Consider the following 19,869-nt stretch of genomic DNA (forward strand, 5'->3'; position numbering starts at 1 on the left):
TGGTGGGAACCGGGTTGTAAACTTTTGTGTACCATGATGTCTTATGGGTAAAAACTGTATAAAAGGAGCGATCCACAGAACCAATTTGAAGCAGTCTCCCCAAGTTGCACGTGGTGTACTTGTCGTGACTTCTGTGTTCCCTGCAGCAAATAAACCTTGAATCTTTGACGTCGAAGGAAGTGTCCCGTGTCTCTGTGATTCGTACGCCGGAGCAGGTTATCCACGAAGGTTTCAGGTGTTGTGCCCTGGCACCGCTGGGTCTTAAAGAACCCAGTCCTTCAGTACTAATTGTTTGAAGATTGTATATTTATTGTATATTTCTTGATTGTGTCTCATTTTTTAGCGTGATTTTGTGTTATGATTGTATGCATCTTTAATGTATGCTGTTGCCTCCCCGGTTTTATTTGAGTGCATAGCTAACAGCGCAGGGACCTGGAAGGAGCTCTGCGAGCCTTACCTTATGCTCAGGGAGCAGTCCCACAGATGCGAAATGATCAACCTCCACCGTCCCTTGCCGTCCTCCAGTGATAGCAATGGCACCGACCAGGTTGTAGGTTGGAGTCGGGAGAGGAAATCCTAAACGTTGTAGTGCCTGTTCTCTTGTAGGTAGGCCTGGTTGTATATGTTACGTGGCTATATGGGAACCCATCTGGGAACAGCAACCTGCAAAAATGGTTGACATCAAACTCAGGGTTGTTCTCTGGTGTCTCAGTTAGTAATCCACTAAGAAGGAAACTTGAGGTTTGGCGTTCAGGGGAAAAGGAACCAGAAAACAAAAAGTAGAGAAAGGCAGGAAGCACAGCCATTGGAGGTTGTGTATAAAGAAAGGATAAGCGCTCCTGTGCAAGTAGGAAATGAACAGTGAAGAGAACAGCCTCTGGAGTCACTCCTACAATAAAGACAATGTGCTTCTGCGCGTGTGAGTAGAAAGGTATACATGGAAGCGTTCCTGTGCTGGCACTTCAGGCTCCCCCAGGGTTGATAAGGGTTTATGCAATGTGCAAGCGCTCCTGCGCTGGGAAATCAAATGTGTAAATGTGAACACGCCTGCACTCACCTAAACGGCAACAAATGATAACCCTCTCCTGCGCTTGTGAAAACAAATGCAGGAATGCAAGGGCTCCTGCGCTTGCGCAATAGGTAGATATGATAATGCGCTCCTGCGCGTGAGAAATAAAATGTGTGAAGGTGAGCACTCCTGTGCTCACTCAATTGGCAACAAAGGACAACGCGCTCCTGCAGGTGTGAAAATGAATGCAGGAATGTAAGCGCTCCTACGCTCGACAATATGTAGTATTGACAGCGCGCTCCTGCGCATGTGAAATCAAACTGTAGAGTTGCAAGTGCTCCTGTGCTCATACTATAGACCCCACTGGTACCGCTGGTCAGTACTCTCTGGGCTGCTGCGGTACGCTGGAATCCAAAAGGTTTGAACAGGCCAGCTTCGCTCGATAACAGGTGAATCCCCGATGGATACCGCGGAACAAGAAGAGAGGCTTGCAGGATAGAAATAGAATAACGCCGGAGAGAGAGGGACGGCGAGGAAGAGAGGGGAGAGTGAATAGAGGGGAAGAGAGAGAGCGATGGGGAAAAGACTTAGAGAGAAGGGTGTGAAGATGGGAGATCGCGATAGAAACGGAAGAGATTCGGAGGAGTGTAGAGAGAGTAAACAAGAGAGTGAGGGGACGGGTGATCGTGATACAGAGGGCGTGTAACCCCTGGTGCAACGTTTTCAGAATAGCCATGGCCTGGCCTTTCACTTCCCCTTTCTTTATACTGTAAATCTAGCCTCAGACCGGGACTGACAGCGGCCACCCTATTTCCCATAGTCCATTGAACCAGCCAAGTTCCACAACAGTGCTTTCCCTTCTACTTAAACCTGGCGTCTCCAACAAGTGGCTTGTGAGCTACCAGTAGCTCGCCGCCTACCAATGAGTGTGTGTTTTCGGAACTGACAGGGTGATGTTTGGAGAAAAAGCATTTACATCTTCAAAATAAATTTAAAGCTGTTATTTAAGTTGGAGAGATGTATCACTCATATTGTTACCTTGGTGCATGGTGACTGCTGCTATGGCTGTTATGCATAAGCAATGTAGATGCAATGCAAATTTATAGTGTTTATTTACTTAACTGCTGGCAACCCTGCCTAATGCATTGATGTATTTACTGCTGACAGTCTTTGATGGACTATCACATCACTTATAGTAGCTCCGGATACAATGCCAATAGCTCTAACTTTGGCAAAGGCGAAACCGTTGCATTTTAAATGCTTGTTTTATTTATGTGTTGGTTTTGAAAGTAGCAAAATTAATAGCTGTCAGTTGCAATGTCAATAGTTTTAACTTTTGCAAATGTGACACCTATAGCATTTGTTATGCAATGTGTGTTGTATTTACGTGACTTAGATGAATTGATATTACAAATAACAATGGCTTTTAATTTTGTAAATAATTAATACTTAAATAAAAGTTATTGTAATTTATAATGGCAATAGCTTAAACGTTTGTAAATAACTTTTGTGAATATTATGTTCAGTGTATTTTATTGTGACGATCCAAGAACATTTAATTTGCACCTACACACACACAGAGCCACACACATATAGATGTGGTGCTGGTGGATCTGGGGGATATGGTGGTGGTGGATGTGGTGGTGGATGTGGTGGTGATGATGGTGGATGTGGTGGAGGTGGTGGATGTGGTGGTGATGTGGTGGATGTGGTGGTGGTGGATGTGGTGGTTGTGGATGTGGTGAAAGTGGTGAAAGTGGTGGTGGATGTGGTGGTGGATGTGGTGGTGGATGTGGTGGTGGATGTGGTGGTGGATGTGGTGGTGGAAGTGATGGTGGTGGGTGTGGTGGATGTGGTGGTGGTGGATGAGGTGGTGGATGAGGTGGTGGATGTGGTGGTGGATGTGGTGGTGGTGGTGGATGTGGTGGTGGTGGATGTGGTGGTGGTGGATGCGGTGGTGGTGGATGCGGTGGTGGATGTGGTGGTGGTGGTGGATGTGGTGGTGGTGGATGCGGTGGAAGTGGTGGATGCGATGGTGGTGGAAGTGGTGGTGGATGTGGTGGTGGTGGATGTGGTGGTGGTTGTGGATGTGGCGGTGGTTGATGTGGTGGTGGTGGATGTGGTGGATGTGGTGGTGGATGTGGCGGTGGATGTCATGGTGGATGTGGAGGTGATGGTGGATGTGGTGGTGGATGTGGTTGTGGTGGTGGATGTGTTGGCGGATGTGATAGATATGTGGTGGTGATGGTGGATGTGGTGGTGGATGCGGTGGTGGATGTGGTGGTGGTGGATGCGGTGGATGTGGTGGATGCGGTGGTGGTGGTAGTGGTGGATGGGGTGGTGGTTGTAGTGGATGTGGTGGTGGATGTAGTGGTGGTGGGTTGTGGCTGCGGTGGTTTGTGGCTGAGACCGCTTCTCTTTGCACCTTCTGTTTGTTTTCTACTTTATTTATTGAGGAAGAGGCATTTCCCTGTAGCTACATGCGTTAGTGTTGAGGTGTATGTACAGCAAGAGAGACATAATGTGTCTTGACTTTTGTCGCCTCTTGGCTTGCAGGTTGCTTCCTTTAGGGAATGTAGGAACAGCTGCAGGCCATTTTGCCACCTGCCTGAGGCTGCGCGTGTAATGCTCCCATCTGCCCATCGGAGAGCCACTGAGTGGACAGTGGAGCATGAGTTCTGTAGAGATAGAGGATTCAAGCAGATTTCAATTCTGTTTGACATATTTACAAAGGGCTCGAGATCTTAATTTACCCTCCCTGTACTCCTGCAGGGATCAAGAGCGAGCAGAATCTTTAAGTGGTTGCGTGTTGGTTATGAGAGCTGAAAATCGGTTCTGGGCTGAAACACACATTCCTAATTCATGATGAAGCTAACTTCAACTGCATTTGGATCAAGACGTGTTTTCTGCACCACTACAGAAGATAGACTTTCACAAAACTGTAAATGTCCAAAATACATATGACTAACATGTGCTGTGACTCTTTTTGTTATCTCACTATGTGAAATCCATTGGCTTTGTCAGTGTTTTTTTACATATTGCACAACAGTCAAAGCTGTCCACGTCATAAGCTTGTTAAAACAATTAAGCCATGTTGCACCATGTAAAGAACATTGAAAAAAACAATCGATTTTGCATAGGTGAAACCTATTTGCTTTGCCACGGCTTGTTATTAGTAGACAGAGCGAGCTTCAACAGTAAAATGCCATTTTGCCTGCAGCTTCGAAAATTCTACTCCAGCAACCACATTCATCTCTTTGCTTGAAGGAAGTGATGGGACATCGGATTTGCCCAATTAGGCCCACGTAGATAAAGTTTGGCCTACCATAAAAACCCTATCGAGCAATTCAGCCACAACCACGGCTAGAAGAAACACCGGCAACTCTGGAATCCGAATATGTATTAATTCCATTGATAAAAGAGAGGAGTAGTCGCTAAACACAGGGTCATTTATCCAAGTTCCACTTTTACAATTGAATGCTTAGCCTGGCAGGTAATATCAGTTTCCTCTATGTGTTAAAAAACCCTTTACATGCTTTGCGCCTCTCATTTTATAAACCCGAAATTCAGAATCACACATGAATATGGCAAGTTGTGCTTCTGTAAATTACCACAGGTTGACACCAGGGGGCAGTAGTGAGCTATCATTGCGTTCGTAGTTTCCTGTACAGATAAACAGCAGAAAAAAACGGAGTCTGACTTCTTTGTATCCACCTAAATATTTTGTACCATGTATGACATTAGGCTCGTTGAACCTTAGAAAAAGTAGACGCCTGAAAAGATTACTCATTCGTGTTAAATTACCATAATAGCAGGTAATACGCAGAACAGTGAAGTCAGAAAACGAAAATGGTGATGCATTTTAAGCAGCCCCAAATAAGTAATGATAATTAACCACTTAACTACAACAAGACCAGCGTCCCTCGTATCACCTTCTCTTCCGTCCTGTGCATCGGAGCATTTCACGGCCACAACTGATAAACTGTAAACTAGTACAGAGGGGGGATTTGTCCCGTTTATTTGAAGACCTACGTGCCGGGGGGATGAGCCTCAGACAGAGTTACAGCGAAACCGAAAGCAGCTCTCAGGACTGGGCTGCGACTGAGGGCGGGGGCTGCCCGCGCATGCGCGCTCTTTGCTTGAGAGGGAGCCCCGGCGCTAAGGCAGCTGAAGTCCCGGGTCCCATCCCGAGTGACCACTAGCGCTGTGGAGCTCCCACGCCGAGACACACCCAATGGCTGCCGAGGGAGAGAGGGACATGGACGAGGCAGAAAGAGCACGTGGGGGGGGGGGGGTGTTGTATCTGTGTGTGCGCCCGTGAGTGGTGGGGTTGCGTGCGTGGCTGGGGGGGGGGGGGGGGGGGGGGGGGGATGCGTGTGTGGATGTGTGTGCGTGCGCTTGTATGTGCCTGCGTCTGTGTGTGTGTGCCTGCCTGCGTGTGTGCCTGACTGCGTGTTTAGGTGAGAATCAGAGGCAGGGAATGTGCACGGCGCCGGCTGGGCGTGCGCGCCCACGAGGTGAAATCGCCGATGGAAAGCGGGTGCACATTCCCTGTCTCAGATTCATCGGAACACGCCAACAACAGTTGTCTTCGCAGACAAAGCAGGCTCCGCCTGCTTTTAGGTCTGCTCGCCCTAAAAATAGTCATCTCTCTACTAATTGTCACAAAACTGGACTACTTTAATGTACTCTGTTAAGCACCACAAACAATACGTGAAGAAACTTCAGGGCATGCAGAATGTGGCTGGATAGACTTGTTCTTTATCTTCCATAGTTCCATCCTGTCTCAGCCTCCAGTAAGGGACTGCACTGGCTTTCAGTGAGTATCCATATCAAATTCAAGGCTCTATGCCTCACCTGTAAGGCCCTGCATGATTTAGAACCTGGTTACCTCAAACAATCAGAAACCTACAATCTAAAAACACCTTTATAGTCTCCCGCCCCAGCTTAAAGAGACTCAAGTTGAGGGGTAGTTGCTTCTCCGATGAAGCCCTGGCACTGTGGAAGTGCCTGCCTATAAGTATCAAAGCAGTTTCTACATTACTGAGTTTTAGGAAACTGCTAAAAACTTGGCTTTTTAATTTCTAGTCCTCTCTCACTCTTGCCTATACTGCTATTGCTTATCAGCACCAAGACAACCATGGATGTACGAGCGCTTTAGAAATGTATTAACATAACAAGAAGAGGAAGAGTAGTTCCTCTTTCCACTCCGTGTGGAGTTTCGATAGAACCACAGTTCTTTTTTAGTAATGTGGGCTTCACTCTTTCTTTGATGCAATCCTTGTTGTTGTTGTGTCTAGCGTCTTAGTATCTTTCTTTACACATGTGTGTCCGCCGTCTTTAGAGGTGAATCACAAATCCAATATCTTTTACCCAATCTGCTCTGATGTCAATTACTGGTTTAAGGCACCTACTTTCCAAAAGAAGAAATTACCACTGTAAAAATGAAATGACCATTGTGATGCTGCACTTAACACTCAGAAATATTGACTGTAGCTGACCCAGTTGGAGCGCAGCCCTGATGTTTGGTCCCCCGATGCCAGACCTGTATTCTATGAAATATATTGTTTTTGTGTCTTACAATCAGCCAAAAAGAAAACAATAATAACAACGCCGAAGGGCTTCAAAGACACTCAAACCGTTCCTCAATGGCGCACAATGACTATAGACCCTTTCTTAGAGGACATATAGAGCTTAGCCGTTCTACTCTAAAAGCGCTTGGAGTACTATCTTGAGGCTAGACGTTTTCACCTTCTTCTAGTTTTTTTTTTTGGGCTCTGTTTCACAAGCCGGTGAATAAAAAGCTATTCTTACTAGCAGGGCTAGTTTTAGCTGTGCATTGGGTCTATTAAGTGGTATATACTGTGTTGGACTGGGTCTAAGTTTCCAAAATACTACCATCACCTAGCATTAGGATTGATTGTTTCATTTTGCTACCTCTGGTGAGTGAGCTGTCCAAAAGGAGTAGCTTTATTATCTAATTGTAGGGCATCCGTGTTTGTGGCCTTGGCAATAGCCTCACCATGAACACTGCCCAGGACCCTAAGACAAGCCTCATATTATACTTGGATGCTCACAAACGTAGCAACTCATGGGTACATGTATGTTCTACAGTTTATTCCTTGTCTTATTATGATTTGGCAGATCACGTCCAAGAGATAAATGGCAGAAAATATGGAAAACATACATTTGGCTATTATTAAAAATGTGCCTCTAGATTCCCAAGTAGTCATTTTTTCACCAAAGTGCAAGTGGCTAACCTCTTAATTTCAGCTAAAGAAACATTGTCACTCATGTCAGTGGAAGAGGGGTTCCTAGAAGAAATTGTTCATGGATGCAGGTACCCATTCAGCATCCACCACCAGCTATGAATACTAATCTGTTATTGGGCAATTTGTTATACAGACCAAAAGAGGAAATGTGTCTGCTGTGATGGAGTCTTCCCTTTCTGCATTGTTGTTTTAGAGATATAACTGTCCGTCAGCGTGTGCATATTTGTCAGCGTCTTCCATACTTCTTCCTCCTGCAGCTGATCCGCTCCCTACACCTCCTCACCCGGCACATCGTGTACCGAGGCTTGAATTCAGCTGAAGAGATCTTGGCTCTCTTTCCAGAAACCTTTCATCAAAGTCTGAAGAACCTTCTGGCCAAAATAATCCTACAAAGCGTGTAAGTATGTGAGCTTTGAGAGAAGCGGCTTATAGGGATTAAAATTGCATTGTGTGAATGTGAGGCCACCTCCCATAGCTAGGAGATTGTTGTCTCAGAAGTACCTGTAGGTAGATAGATTGACAGTCTGTCTCCCTTGAAGAGACTGCTAGGGCTAGAGAAGGTAGAGTGTGATCCACCCAGTAGAACTGGGGCTACAAAGGAAATCTAATCATGTTGTGAAAACCACCCCAAAATCCAGCACTGGGGAAGACTGAGAAAAATGACACCTGGGGAGCACAGTAGTAGAGAAGAGATAGTCGAACATTGTGGTAGCAGAGTCCATGCCAATGACAAGGAGATGGACGGAGGAGGAAGGGGAAGGTTAGCAGTAGACGCTGGTGGTGGGGAGGGTGGTGCGAGTAGGCATCACAGTATGGTAGTGAGACACAAAGGCGATCCTTAATGACCTAGACTAGCATTAAAAATGCCATATTTGTACTCCATAGTTTTCCACCTGCATTCACTGACACTATTGTTTTGGGCCGTGTGAGGCCATGTGCACGAGCCCAGGGTCCGCTTTTCTATATTTGGAGCAGGGACAATATAGTAAAGGTCAGAATTAACATCCTTCCCAGTCCGCAAAATAAGACACTCTTGAAAAAATCCTACTTCCCACTGACTTCTGTATGCCATCTGGCAGAGGAAGTCTGGATGGCTGGAAACAGGCGGAGGCTTGGACTGTACAAATAGGCCACAACTGTAGTTGCTCGAAATTGTTTAGCATATTTTCTTTGTTTGTAAGGGAGGAGGCCCCCCACCTTTTCCCCAACAAGAAGAGTGTCTGTCAGGCAGAGCAGAGGTCAGTCACAGACTTTTCTTGATCAGGTCAGGCAGCCTGGAGCTAGACATGCGCTAAATGTCCAGGGGCACTCCTGCCTGAGCTAAACTTTGCCAGGCTGAGGATTTCACTGCTGTATTGGTGTGACCCCCTTAGCCTGGCAAAAGTGCCCTCCCCCTAGTGATAAGGGTGAGTCTTACTGATTGTCTCGAACCTGGGAACCTAAGTTTTAACCCCCTGAAGTTCCCATGGCCCGTGACACCTCATCCCAAAGCGGAGTGGAGTGAGGGACTGCTGCCTTTCCTGTGAGTGAGTGTGTATGTGTGCTTGCGTTGCCCGCCACACCCAATACTTGCTCATATTACCAGCTGCCACTATGTGTATGGATAGTATCATTCAAATCCGCAGATACAACTCATGTTATTTTTATGCAGGAGTTTTTGCAAGATTGAGGTAGGATCCAATCTGAGGAACTATAGAGATTAAAAATAAAGTCTGACAGTTAATTACCTATGGGCACGTGATATAAGTCGTCCGTCTGGCTTTTGATGGTGTTTATACAATCTGTTGTTTTTTTGTTTTGCTTTTTTACATAGAAATTGAATATTATTGAAATTGTTTGACTTTGTTCTTGTTTTAATAGCATGATGTGTTATGTCCATGTAGTGGGTTGTCGAAGTTTGTCTACTGCTATTTTCAGGCGTGTACAATCATTGGTGTATGCATCTTTTTACGTGTTTATTTTGTTGAGTTTCTAGGCTGATATTAAGGGTTGTTTGTTAATGATTCTGTGGATGAATCATTTTTTCGATCTTAGAGCGCCCTGGAGGGTATGTGTCTGTAGGGAGGAAATGAGAACTTGTGGATTCTTTGATGGATCAGATTGGGAATAAGCAGGTCTTAACTATTCTTCTAAACTCGTAAGAGATTTACATTGGCTCTGATCTTTGCAGGTAGGGAATTCCGAGATTGTGCTCCTTTAACAAAAAAAGTAGAACCACTAATGGTTTTCTTCCCATAAACAGGAATAATAAAGTTTTGTGCCAATCTTCTATACTAATATAATAAAGAGAGAGCCCAAATCTTTGAGGTGGGTAATCTCAGGAACCACAGCACCAATCACAACACTCAATACAGCGTTGGAAAAGGCAGTTTCAGCAGAAGGACATAGGCTATGCAGACGCCCACCATATACATTTAAAAGGTAAAAGTACCGTGCTAGCAAAGTAGTCCCTTGTGGGCGGGTCTGCATTGTGCTGTGGCCGTGTGCTGGGCAGTGGGGCGTGACAAACGCTGGGGGCGTGTGGTACGTTCCGTCCTTCATGCCATGTCTCATATCGTGTGCTGTGTGAGTGGGCGCTTGCGGGGCGCGGGAACACGGTAAAAAAAAAGCGAGCGTTGTGTCCAATATTTCATTGTTTTTTCTTCCCAGGTTCTGTACATTCCAGCTCCGGGTGTCCACCCTGCTCTCTTTAAATACCCCTGCACCCCATAATCACAACCCACCCTTACTCCTTAACATACCCCAACCCCCTTAAACACTAACCCATCTTAACCCTATAAATATACCCTGTACCCCAAAACCCAAACCTATACCTAAACCCTAAAAATACCCCTGTACCCCAAAACTAGCCCTGAACCCTATAAATACCCCTGTACCCCAAAACCCAAACCTAGCCCTGAACCCTAAAAATACCCCTGTACCCCAAACCCCATAAATTACCCCTGAACCCTAAAATACCCCTGTACCCCAAAACCCAAACCTAGCCCTGAACCCTTAAAATACCCCTGTACCCCAAAACCTAAACCTACTCCTGAACCCCAAAAATACCCCTGTACCCCAAAACCCAAACCTAGCCCTGAACCCTAAAAATACCCCTGTACCCCGAAACCAAAACCTAGCCCTAAACCCTTTAAATACCCCTGTGCCTCAAAACCCATCTACTCCTGAACCCTAAAAATACCCCTATACCCCAAACCCCAAACCTAGCCCTGAACCCTAAAAATACCCCTATACCCCAAAACCCAAACCTAGCCCTGAACCATAAAAATAACCCTGTACCCCAAAACCCAAACCTACCCCTGAACCCTAAAATACCCCTGTACCCCAAAACCCAAACCTAGCCCTGAACCCTAAAAATACCCCTGTACCCCGAAACCAAAGCCTAGCCCTAAACCCTTAAAATACCCCTGTGCCTCAAAACCCATCTACCCTGAACCCTAAAAATACCCCTATACCCCAAACCCCAAACCTAGCCCTGAACCCTAAAAATACCCCTATACCCCAAAACCCAAACCTAACCCTGAACCCTTAAAATACCCCTACACCCCAAAACCCAAACCTAGCCCTGAACCCTAAAAATACCCCTGTAACCCAAAACCCATACCTATCTCTAAACCCTAAAACTACCCCTGTACCCCATAACCCAAAACTATATCGGAACCCTTAAAATACCCAAACACCCCAAACATATACCTCAGTAACCCAAAACATATACCCCTATACCCATACTTACCTTATCCAAACATTTTAAAAAACATGCTTTTACCATTCATGCATTTACAACTAATTTCGTTGTAAATGTATGCGCGGTAAAAGCATATAAAATGTAATGCCATGCGTTATAATGGCATTGCGGAGTCATGGTACTTTCGTAATGAAAGTATGCGGAGTGATGGTATTCGGAAAGAAAGTTGCGGAATAATGGGTGTTTACCCTCCTACGATAAGTACATTGGTGGCACGGCGGCCCACATCTCCAGCAACATACTCATTTTTTTTCACCACTGATTTGAAAAATGCACAGGTCTCTCTCATTGATGGCCAGCACCGACATACACTTTTAGACACACCTCCCGCCACAAGGTCTAGAATTGCGAACTTTAGAGCTGGGGAGCTATGTTTGAATCTCGGCATCAGCTCAATATCCTGTGATTCCAGGCAAATTGCTTTGTCTCCCCGTGCCTACCACAAATTAATGTGTTCTTCTGTAATGTAAATTGTGCTCATGCATGTTGTCGAATTCGCGCTTTATAATATTGCAAGGAAAAATAAAGTAGGGAAACTCGAGTTCACACACTACTGAACGAGCACTCTTAAGTGCATCAGCAGTGCACTGTGAATCGGAGCGATTCACAAGCCTGTCACAGATAAGAAATGCTATCAAAACGAAATCCTACAAAACAATATACTACTGGCCGGCAGTAATTCATACCCGGACAACGTCAGGACGGGCTGCTAGTCTGTAATATAAATTTCCAGGTTGGGACAATTTTTTAGTGTTTGCGTGGGTGACTTTTTCTCCTTTACTATTAATAACTCTGAGTGAAGCACAGTAGTTTGAAAGAGGACCGTCTTGCTATTGGGAGACAGTTCAGAGCTTTCCACACTGGCTCGGTATGCATGTGTATATTTACACGTAGAAGCAATCTTGCTCCTTAGTTTAAGATTTAATTGTTGCCTTCCGAAAGTTGAGAGTGGGGTGCTATGTTATAGTCTGTTAGAATAGTCCAGTTTTGAGAGGGTGAAAGATGTTGATGCTTGTACTTTTTGAGGAAATTAAAGACGTCGAAGGGTGTGTCTAAGTGTGTCCACTGTGTAGGAGGCTGATTGGGACAACATGTCCTATGAATAGTCTTGGAAAGTGTGAAGCCAAAGAAAGTGCTCGATTTTTCATGGTTGTGGCTGTTTTTGGCAGAGGTCAGAGTTTACCTGGCCAGGAAGATATAGGGTCTTGGTTTTCACTGCAGGTCAGTATTTGTTTTTGTTGCATTCAACTCGAGTTGATATAACGTCATCCATTGATCTCTGACTACAAGACAGGTATTTAAATGTTGATGCTTCTCGTGTCCTTGGAGTTGTCTAGTTTGTGAATTATCTGTGTGCCATCTGTGTAGTTGTAGCAGGTGTGTATGTAGCTGCTGATAAAATATAGTAATAGTTTGCTGTATAAGTTAAAGAGTAGAGGTCAGGTGATCCTTGTGGAACTATTTTTTGCACTAAGATTCTGACTAGGAAGGAGGTGTGTGGATCTAGTAGAATCTAGAGAAAATCCAGTTGAGGGTGATGTGATCTATATCAACTTCTTTCAGTTTAAAAAGCAATGTGTCCCGGTGTACTGTCTCAAAAGAACTAGTAATGCAGCAGCTCCGCTATTGTTGACTGTTCTAACACGCTTCAAAGGTCCCCTGCTGTGCACATTACTAGCTGTATTCCCCATGGGCCGAAATGTGAGTTTAAAAGGTGTTTCACGTGCATGCACAAAGGCATCCGTCTATCAATCCATCCATCCATCCGTCTGTCTGCGTGTGCCTCACTGAAAAGTCAAAAATAAATGTAGGCCGTTAGACTGTACCCAGAGTCTCCTTAAGTGCAGTCAACTTCTGTTAGAAGCACTTGTGTAAATACAATGAACTATTAAATGAAATGGGAAGTTAACGCCTGGAAAGAAATTACTTATGACTTTTTTTTTCATTTTGCTCCATAGGTCCAGCTGGAGACAGGAGGCAGAAGCTAGTCAGAGTAAGTTACTGTATTTGCAAACCTTTTCACTCGAAGTAGACTCCGAAACAGTATGATATTCAAGCCCCGCTGAACGTGAGAGCAGGCTGTGCCCTTGGCTCATCCTTGTACTGTTGTAAGTCTGATTGCTTTCAAGCACTTCCTCTCCTTCCACCCGGTTGAGCATCTTTGACTGGAGCAACCAAACTACTGGGACAAGGCAGCGTGTGGTCAATGCCATAAAAGTGTAAAAGTTACTAAACATGTCTGCTTAATATTAACAACAGTCTTACTGGAAATAAAATAGTATTCTTATTGTGAGTGAAGTGTGCTATCAAAACCAGACGTTCTACCCCCATAACTATCTCCTAGGAGTAAGCCTTGATTGTTCAACCCCATCACCACCTGCTGAAAGTCAATATCTAACAAGCCTTGGCAATGCTAATTGATCTGGCTTATAACTGAAAGTGCTTCTTTAGTCACTGGTGAGTTTGGGCACTCAGTAAGTCATCAAACACTCATTCTGTTACTCCTCCATACACTTATGCGTGTATGTATCCACCCACTGACTCATTCTTGCATTTACACACCTACCCCTCTACAATAATAATACAAACTCAACTTTGATATGCAAGATAAATCAAAAGAAGAGAAAAAGAAAATGTGTTTGCTGTCAAACAAAGCGGATCCTTGAAGTCTGGTTTAACTAGGGTTCAGTGAGATTTTCGCTGCGAGAATCTCTCCATATCACGGTTTGCACAGAGGCGTGCTTCTTTTTTTCAACCTAAAGTGACTCCAAATAAAATCCTGCCATGGGGCCTGATCATCTGATGGCTATCAGTCAATAAATGACATATTTAAGTGTTTTACAGTGAGCAGATGTGTTTGAACCTGTTTAGGCTTGCCAATGGCATGTAAATTTGTGCTAAAAAGGGTAATCCATCTATTGTAATATTCATTAGAGAAGATGCCATCCCCACAGGTTTCCCGCACACAACAGTAGCACCTGCAGCCCTTTCACAAGGGTTGTACTCAGGAATCATGGCACATACAGGTGTACCCATACAGAATTTCACAGAGCTCCTAACCTTTTAACGTCATTGTAATAATAGTTGTAAATTTGAGCCGGGAACAGAATTTTTCTTTTAAGGATCTTTTCAGGTGTATGCTTTCAATAAAAACAAGCATTGGAAATGCAAAGAGGTCTGGCTTTAAAAGAATATTGTATGGTAATGTGAAGCATTACTAGTAAATTGCATGACATTGGATATGTATTTGTGTGGAGCAAAGAACTTTAGAACATTAAAAGGTCAGGTAACAGTTGCACTGTCTAGCCAGCCTTAAAAAAGATTATGCTAATTAGCCTTCTGACAGTTCAGGAGGGTAAAAGGACACTTAATAAAGGTGCTTTTAATATTTATAACAAATCCAACTATACAGTTAAATTGAATGTTTTTAATTACTAGTTATTTTACTAGCTGGTCCCTTTCCTCACTTGCAGTGTAGTATTGTATTCTGTACTGAGGTTTTCTGCAGTAGGTAGCTAGTCCTGCCACAGTGAAAATAACCTTTAGGGCCTTGTCACTGTAGTAATATGGTAACATATATGTTCTCCCTGTCCCTCTTTTAAATTCCATGCACCCTACCTTGTGGGCTATAAGGCTGACATTGAATTGGTGTACTAATTTTTAAAAGGGAGCGTTTTACCTGTCATGAGAGGTTTATTTTGACAATTTGTGGTGCTTTTTTACACTATTACAGCTGTTTTACTATAGTAGCCCTGGAGGCAGGGTCGGACTGGGGCAATAAATGGGCCTGGGCACCAAAATAAAAGTGGCCCCATCAGCTAAGCATATAGCAAAAAAAGTGGTGTTATCTGGGAAATCAAGAGTAAAAACTGCCTGGTTCTAAAACCGGCCACATAACTGCTAAAAAAAGACTACCAATACACTGATCTGTCAGACCAGCCCATCGGCCCTGCCTGCCCTAAAGGCCAGTCCAACCCTGCCTGGAATTATGTTTGCAATGCCACTGTAGTGATGACGCAATGGGTGCTACATTCCTCTAGTGACATTGCACTACCAAGCTCTAGGCACTTTTTGTTCCATTTATAAGGGACTAACAGGTAAGTTAAATATACCAATAGGAGTATGCAAATTTGACCATGTTTAATAGGGGAGGGCAAGCGCTTTACTGCTGGTGAGCAGAGGTCACATGTGCAACGTTCAATAGCACCCAAAAAGATAAGGCCAAGAAATCTGAGTGCCACACACAAACAGAGTATTTCCAATATATGCTTTTCACATTAAACATGTGCATCCTAGTGCATCTGCCGTAAATTTTCCTTCATAAAACTGAGCAGGCCTACAGCTTTAATCCAGTGCACAACTACTGCCCAATAAAATGTTGTACTCAAGAGAATCACCGAGTGGCTGGAGATAAATCTTCAATCTCTGTATTGCTTCTGAAAGCTTTTGTTATATTTATCACATAATGTCTTCGACATCTGCGCTATCATTCCCATAATCTGTTAATGTCATCTAACAAAATACCTGTTTACAACCTTTTAGCTATCCACCCTCAAAAGCCTATTATCCTTAAACACTTTTCAAAATAAATAAGCCAACATTTGATAATAAACAAATGAGACCTGTGCATCTGACAACTTATCACAAAGAGCCAATCTACTCTATTGAGCATAAACGTTTGTTAAGGTGACCATTCTATTGAAAATACTTCACCACATATGAGAATCAGCTTCAAGAATACAGGCCGAAAGCTTGTGACTGCACTAAGCAATACCCTTCATCCTCCACAGGCAGGCTGAATTTGTTTGTTCTCCGTAATATGCCTCATTATTACTGACTGCAAACTTCCGCAAGTCAGTAACTTTTTGTCGACTTGAGGTCAACAGGTGAATGCAGGTGGAGTCTTGACAAGGGCAGCCTATCACAAGCCAGGAGGCAGCTGGGCTACTACCTAGAGTAATTCAATAGCATAAATGCTACTTGGGTGAGAGGAAGGTAGCGTCGTACATATTCACTAATTGTGTTTTTAAACTACTTTTTCTGGTTTTTGTGTACATTCTCTACCGCCTTCACAAAGTGTGTCTCTTCTCCTGTAGTTTCTCTGCCGCGTCTTGTTGACATGGATTGGAGAGTGGACATCAAGACCTCATCGGACAGTATCAGCAGAATGGCCGTACCCACCTGCCTGCTCCAGATGAAGGTAAGACAAGGCCCCCTGTAGAAACGTGGTAGCAGTCACACTTACGGCAGGAATACAGGAGACTCTGTGTGTGTGTGAACCAGAATGGTTTATTGAGAGAAATAACAGACAGAGGACCCCAGCCACAGCTGTGATCGCCCGAACGCTCCGTCAGTGCTCCGCACACGGAGCTCACCTTAGAACATTGCCGCTGTGACATTCTAATGACTGTCACAGCGGCGCAGCCCATCCACACATTGTCAAAGGGGTATGTGGTGCAGGAAAGTATTCCCCCGAGGTGGAGGATACCACACATCCCCCTCCTTACACATTTGAAGTATAATGCAGATACGGTAAAGAACAAAATTAAAAATTATTTGTCAACATACAGTTCTAAATACTTGGGGCGGCAAACCTTCCTGCAACTCGCCCTGGGAAGAGGCTTAACCAGTGTGGAACACATCCGTTTGGGGCCCTCGTCGCTGCCCAGGGTACAGTTCTTGCTCATAGAGGCATTGAATGTGTCTACAGAGGGAGCAGTGTATTTAACTACCCTCCCCATGTTCCATATTGTCCCTTCTTGTGTCTAAACTGCATTCTTAAACAACTTTACAATCTTGGTGGGTTCAGTGTACTCGGACCAGTGTGCCCTGCCCGTGGGTGCTTTAATTCTGACTAGGTCCCACACCCGGAACTCCATCTCCTTGACTGCATGCTGTCTGTCAAAATCTATTTTCCTCTCTAACATGACCTTGCATTCTCTGTCCTGCCATTTTGAATCCTAATTGTGACTTGTCCACCCTTTATACCACTTCATCCACCCTGGAACTAACCTTAAGTTGGGTTTTCTTGCTTTAAGCTACTCGAAAGGTGTCACACTAGTAGTTTGGTGTGGTGTAAGTCTGTATGCTTCCAGTCGCTTCAAGACCTCATCCTTCCAACACAACCCACTGACCTTCGCTAGTTGGATGCCTGCCTTAATAGTCTTGTTCAAACGTTCGACCATCCCATTGGTCTCTGGGTGGTATAGCGCACATCTCTTATGTACAATACCATTACATTCTAGAAATTCTCCAATTTACTTCGAGTAGAGCTGCACCCCATTGTCTGTCAACAGACTGCTTTGCAAACCTTCCCTGATGTACACTTACACCAACAAGTCTACTACCACCCTGGTCGTGATTTCTGACACAAACTTCACTTCAGGCCAACTGGCGTAGAGATCCATCAGCACCAATATATAGGGTATGCGATATCCCCCGGTCAGAAGACCTACGATGTCCAAAGCCACGTCCACCCACGAACCCACAGGCAGAGGCCTACAGTGCATGGGAGGTGTGTGTTTTAGGACCTTGTCGCTGGTAGTGCAAGGCACACAATCTCTCACCCTCCTCTTGATTCCCAAATCCATCCCTGGCCACCAGTAGTCTAGCCACACCCTTTGTTTAGTTTTGGTGACTCCCATATGTCCCTCATGGGCTAGGTTCACCAAGCTCTCTCTCAACACTTCTAAGGGGACTAGCCACGTGCCTCTGAACAGACAATCGTCGGCAAAGGATAGTTCATCCCTGACCATCCCTTATAGCTTTAAAGTTTCTCCTTCTTGTCTTGGTCTTTCCAGCCGCTCTTGGTTTTCTCACAAACCCTGTGCAGGAGTGCATCGGCACTCAAAGCCTCCTACCACCGTTCTTCTTCAATGGCGCTCTGGGTAATGACGCACACACTCTCCGCCTGCATTTCCTTGTCTGAGACATCGTCACCTTCTTCTTCGTGAACCTCATTGTGATCTTCACTCACCAGGCGAGAGAGGCAGTCGAAGTTCCTCACCCCATGTACATATTCCACGTCGCACGTGTATTCCTGCAGACCTATTACCCACCGTCTGATTCTGCTTGATATGGCATCGAGGCCTTTCTTGCTGAAGACTTCGACTAAGGGTTTATGGTCTGTCATCAGTTGAAACTTCACTCCCCATACAAAGTCTCTGAATTTATTGATCGCCCAATGAGCCGTCAACACCTCTCTCTCGAGCGTGATGCGAACGCTATTGTCTCCTCCCCACCTTCTGCTATTTGCGTCTGGACTGCCCCTTGGCCTTTTGATCTGGCATCCGTGGTCAGCACGATCTTTCTGCCAGGAACGAAAGAGTTGAGGTTGGGTGCTTCAGATAACGCCTTCTTGGTGACTTCAAGCTCCTTTTGACACTCTGTACTCCATTCAAACGTCACTCCTTTTTTTAGTAGGTTACGGATGGCATAGGTGCGCCTGGCAAAGTTCTGCACAAACTTGTTGTACAACTCTACCATTCCCAAAAAGGATGTAATCTTGTCTTTACTTTTTGGTGCTGTGAGTTTGATGATGGTGTTTAGTAAATCTGTCTTGGGGCGAATGCCGTCCGTCGTCACTCTGTGTCCCAGGAATTCCAACTCTTGCACTTTTCTCGCTTCACGGTGAGCCCCTGTTCTTGGAACCTTTTTAGTACTTGTCTGAGTCTAAGTTCATGCTGCGTTGCATCTTTCCCAAACCCCAGCACATCATCATGATAACACATTACCCCAGGGATACCATTTAGGAGGTTGCTCTTGAACCTCTGGAAAACTGTGGCAGCAGATACTAGACCAAACAGCATCCTCTTCATTTTATACGCCCCCATGGGCGTGATAAATGCTGTTAGCTCTGGTGAATCGGGGTGGAGCCTTACCTGGTAGTATTCTGATGTCAGATCAAGTGTAGAGAAAATGTTAGCCCCAGCTAACCTGCTTACTATCTGTGTAATATTCGGTATAGGGTACTTGTCAGCTATGACTTCCTTGTTTAGAGCCCTCAAATCAATACATAGGCGTACAGAATCATCCCCCTTCCTGGCTACAGCTATGGGAGCTAACCACTCAGTGGCCTCCACAGGTTCAATCACCCCCAACTCGCATAACTTCTCAAGTTCCTTTCTCACTGCTTCTTGTACGGCAATTGGAAGATTCCTGACCTTAGCTGAGACAAGCTTACAATTCTCTCTGAGTTTTATTCTGTCAGCGTAGTGATTTAGGTATCCCAGTTATCTAGATTGTACTCCAGTATGCGAAAATCATTATAATGAACAGTAAAGAAAATGCAAAACTTTTAACCACTAGGTGGCAGCATATACTTGAGACCGTTTTCAGTACAAGCCACGGTTTCTTTCACAGACTACTCGTCAGGTGTAAACTGTCTGCAATATTTCCTCCTTTCCGTGACTAGGGAAATCCAGGGCTGAACTCCACATAGACTTTGCGACCAAAATCACGACTCACGATTAGCATGTGTGCTCGCACGCTTCCACCTAGTCCAAAATAGTGAGAGGAAACGCAGTGCCTATCAGCGTGACAGGCAACAAGCATGTACTCTTGTGGACCAAAGCTGCGCACGAAGATCCCCTATGCCTCACGGCTCTGCCACTCAGCGTGACTGGCAGTTCAATTTAGTTATGCTCGAACTCTACCACAGAAAATAAATCTCCTCAGAGGAATGTTCTCCCCATGGTGGCCGGGCGCGCCACTCGCATGAAATAATGCCTAGCGGGGGGTTGAGGTGCGGTACTCCTTACTGGCAATACTAGCTGTGCCAAACTGTGCTATAATCAATGAGGATTAGCTGTTGTCATTCGCCCTTAGAGTCACTTCCACACCAG

The 19,869-nt window shown here is 44.9% G+C and overlaps 1 protein-coding gene across 3 annotated transcripts in view; it reads left to right on the forward strand.

Moving 5' to 3' along the window:
- Nucleotides 1-19,869, forward strand: part of COMMD9 (COMM domain containing 9) — an 85,282-nt gene that overhangs the window by 45,871 nt on the left and 19,542 nt on the right. For all 3 annotated transcript variants that reach the window (XM_086959893.1, XM_086959894.1, XM_086959895.1), the window contains exons 3-5: nucleotides 7,539-7,678; nucleotides 12,985-13,019; nucleotides 16,123-16,226. In XM_086959893.1, the coding sequence (XP_086816019.1) occupies nucleotides 7,539-7,678; nucleotides 12,985-13,019; nucleotides 16,123-16,226 (279 nt within the window). The remainder of the gene's footprint in view (nucleotides 1-7,538; nucleotides 7,679-12,984; nucleotides 13,020-16,122; nucleotides 16,227-19,869) is intronic.

This window comes from Lissotriton vulgaris, chromosome 2_2 (genome assembly GCF_964263255.1).
Source record: "Lissotriton vulgaris chromosome 2_2, aLisVul1.2, whole genome shotgun sequence".
In the NCBI taxonomy this organism is placed as follows: Eukaryota; Metazoa; Chordata; class Amphibia; order Caudata; family Salamandridae; genus Lissotriton; species Lissotriton vulgaris.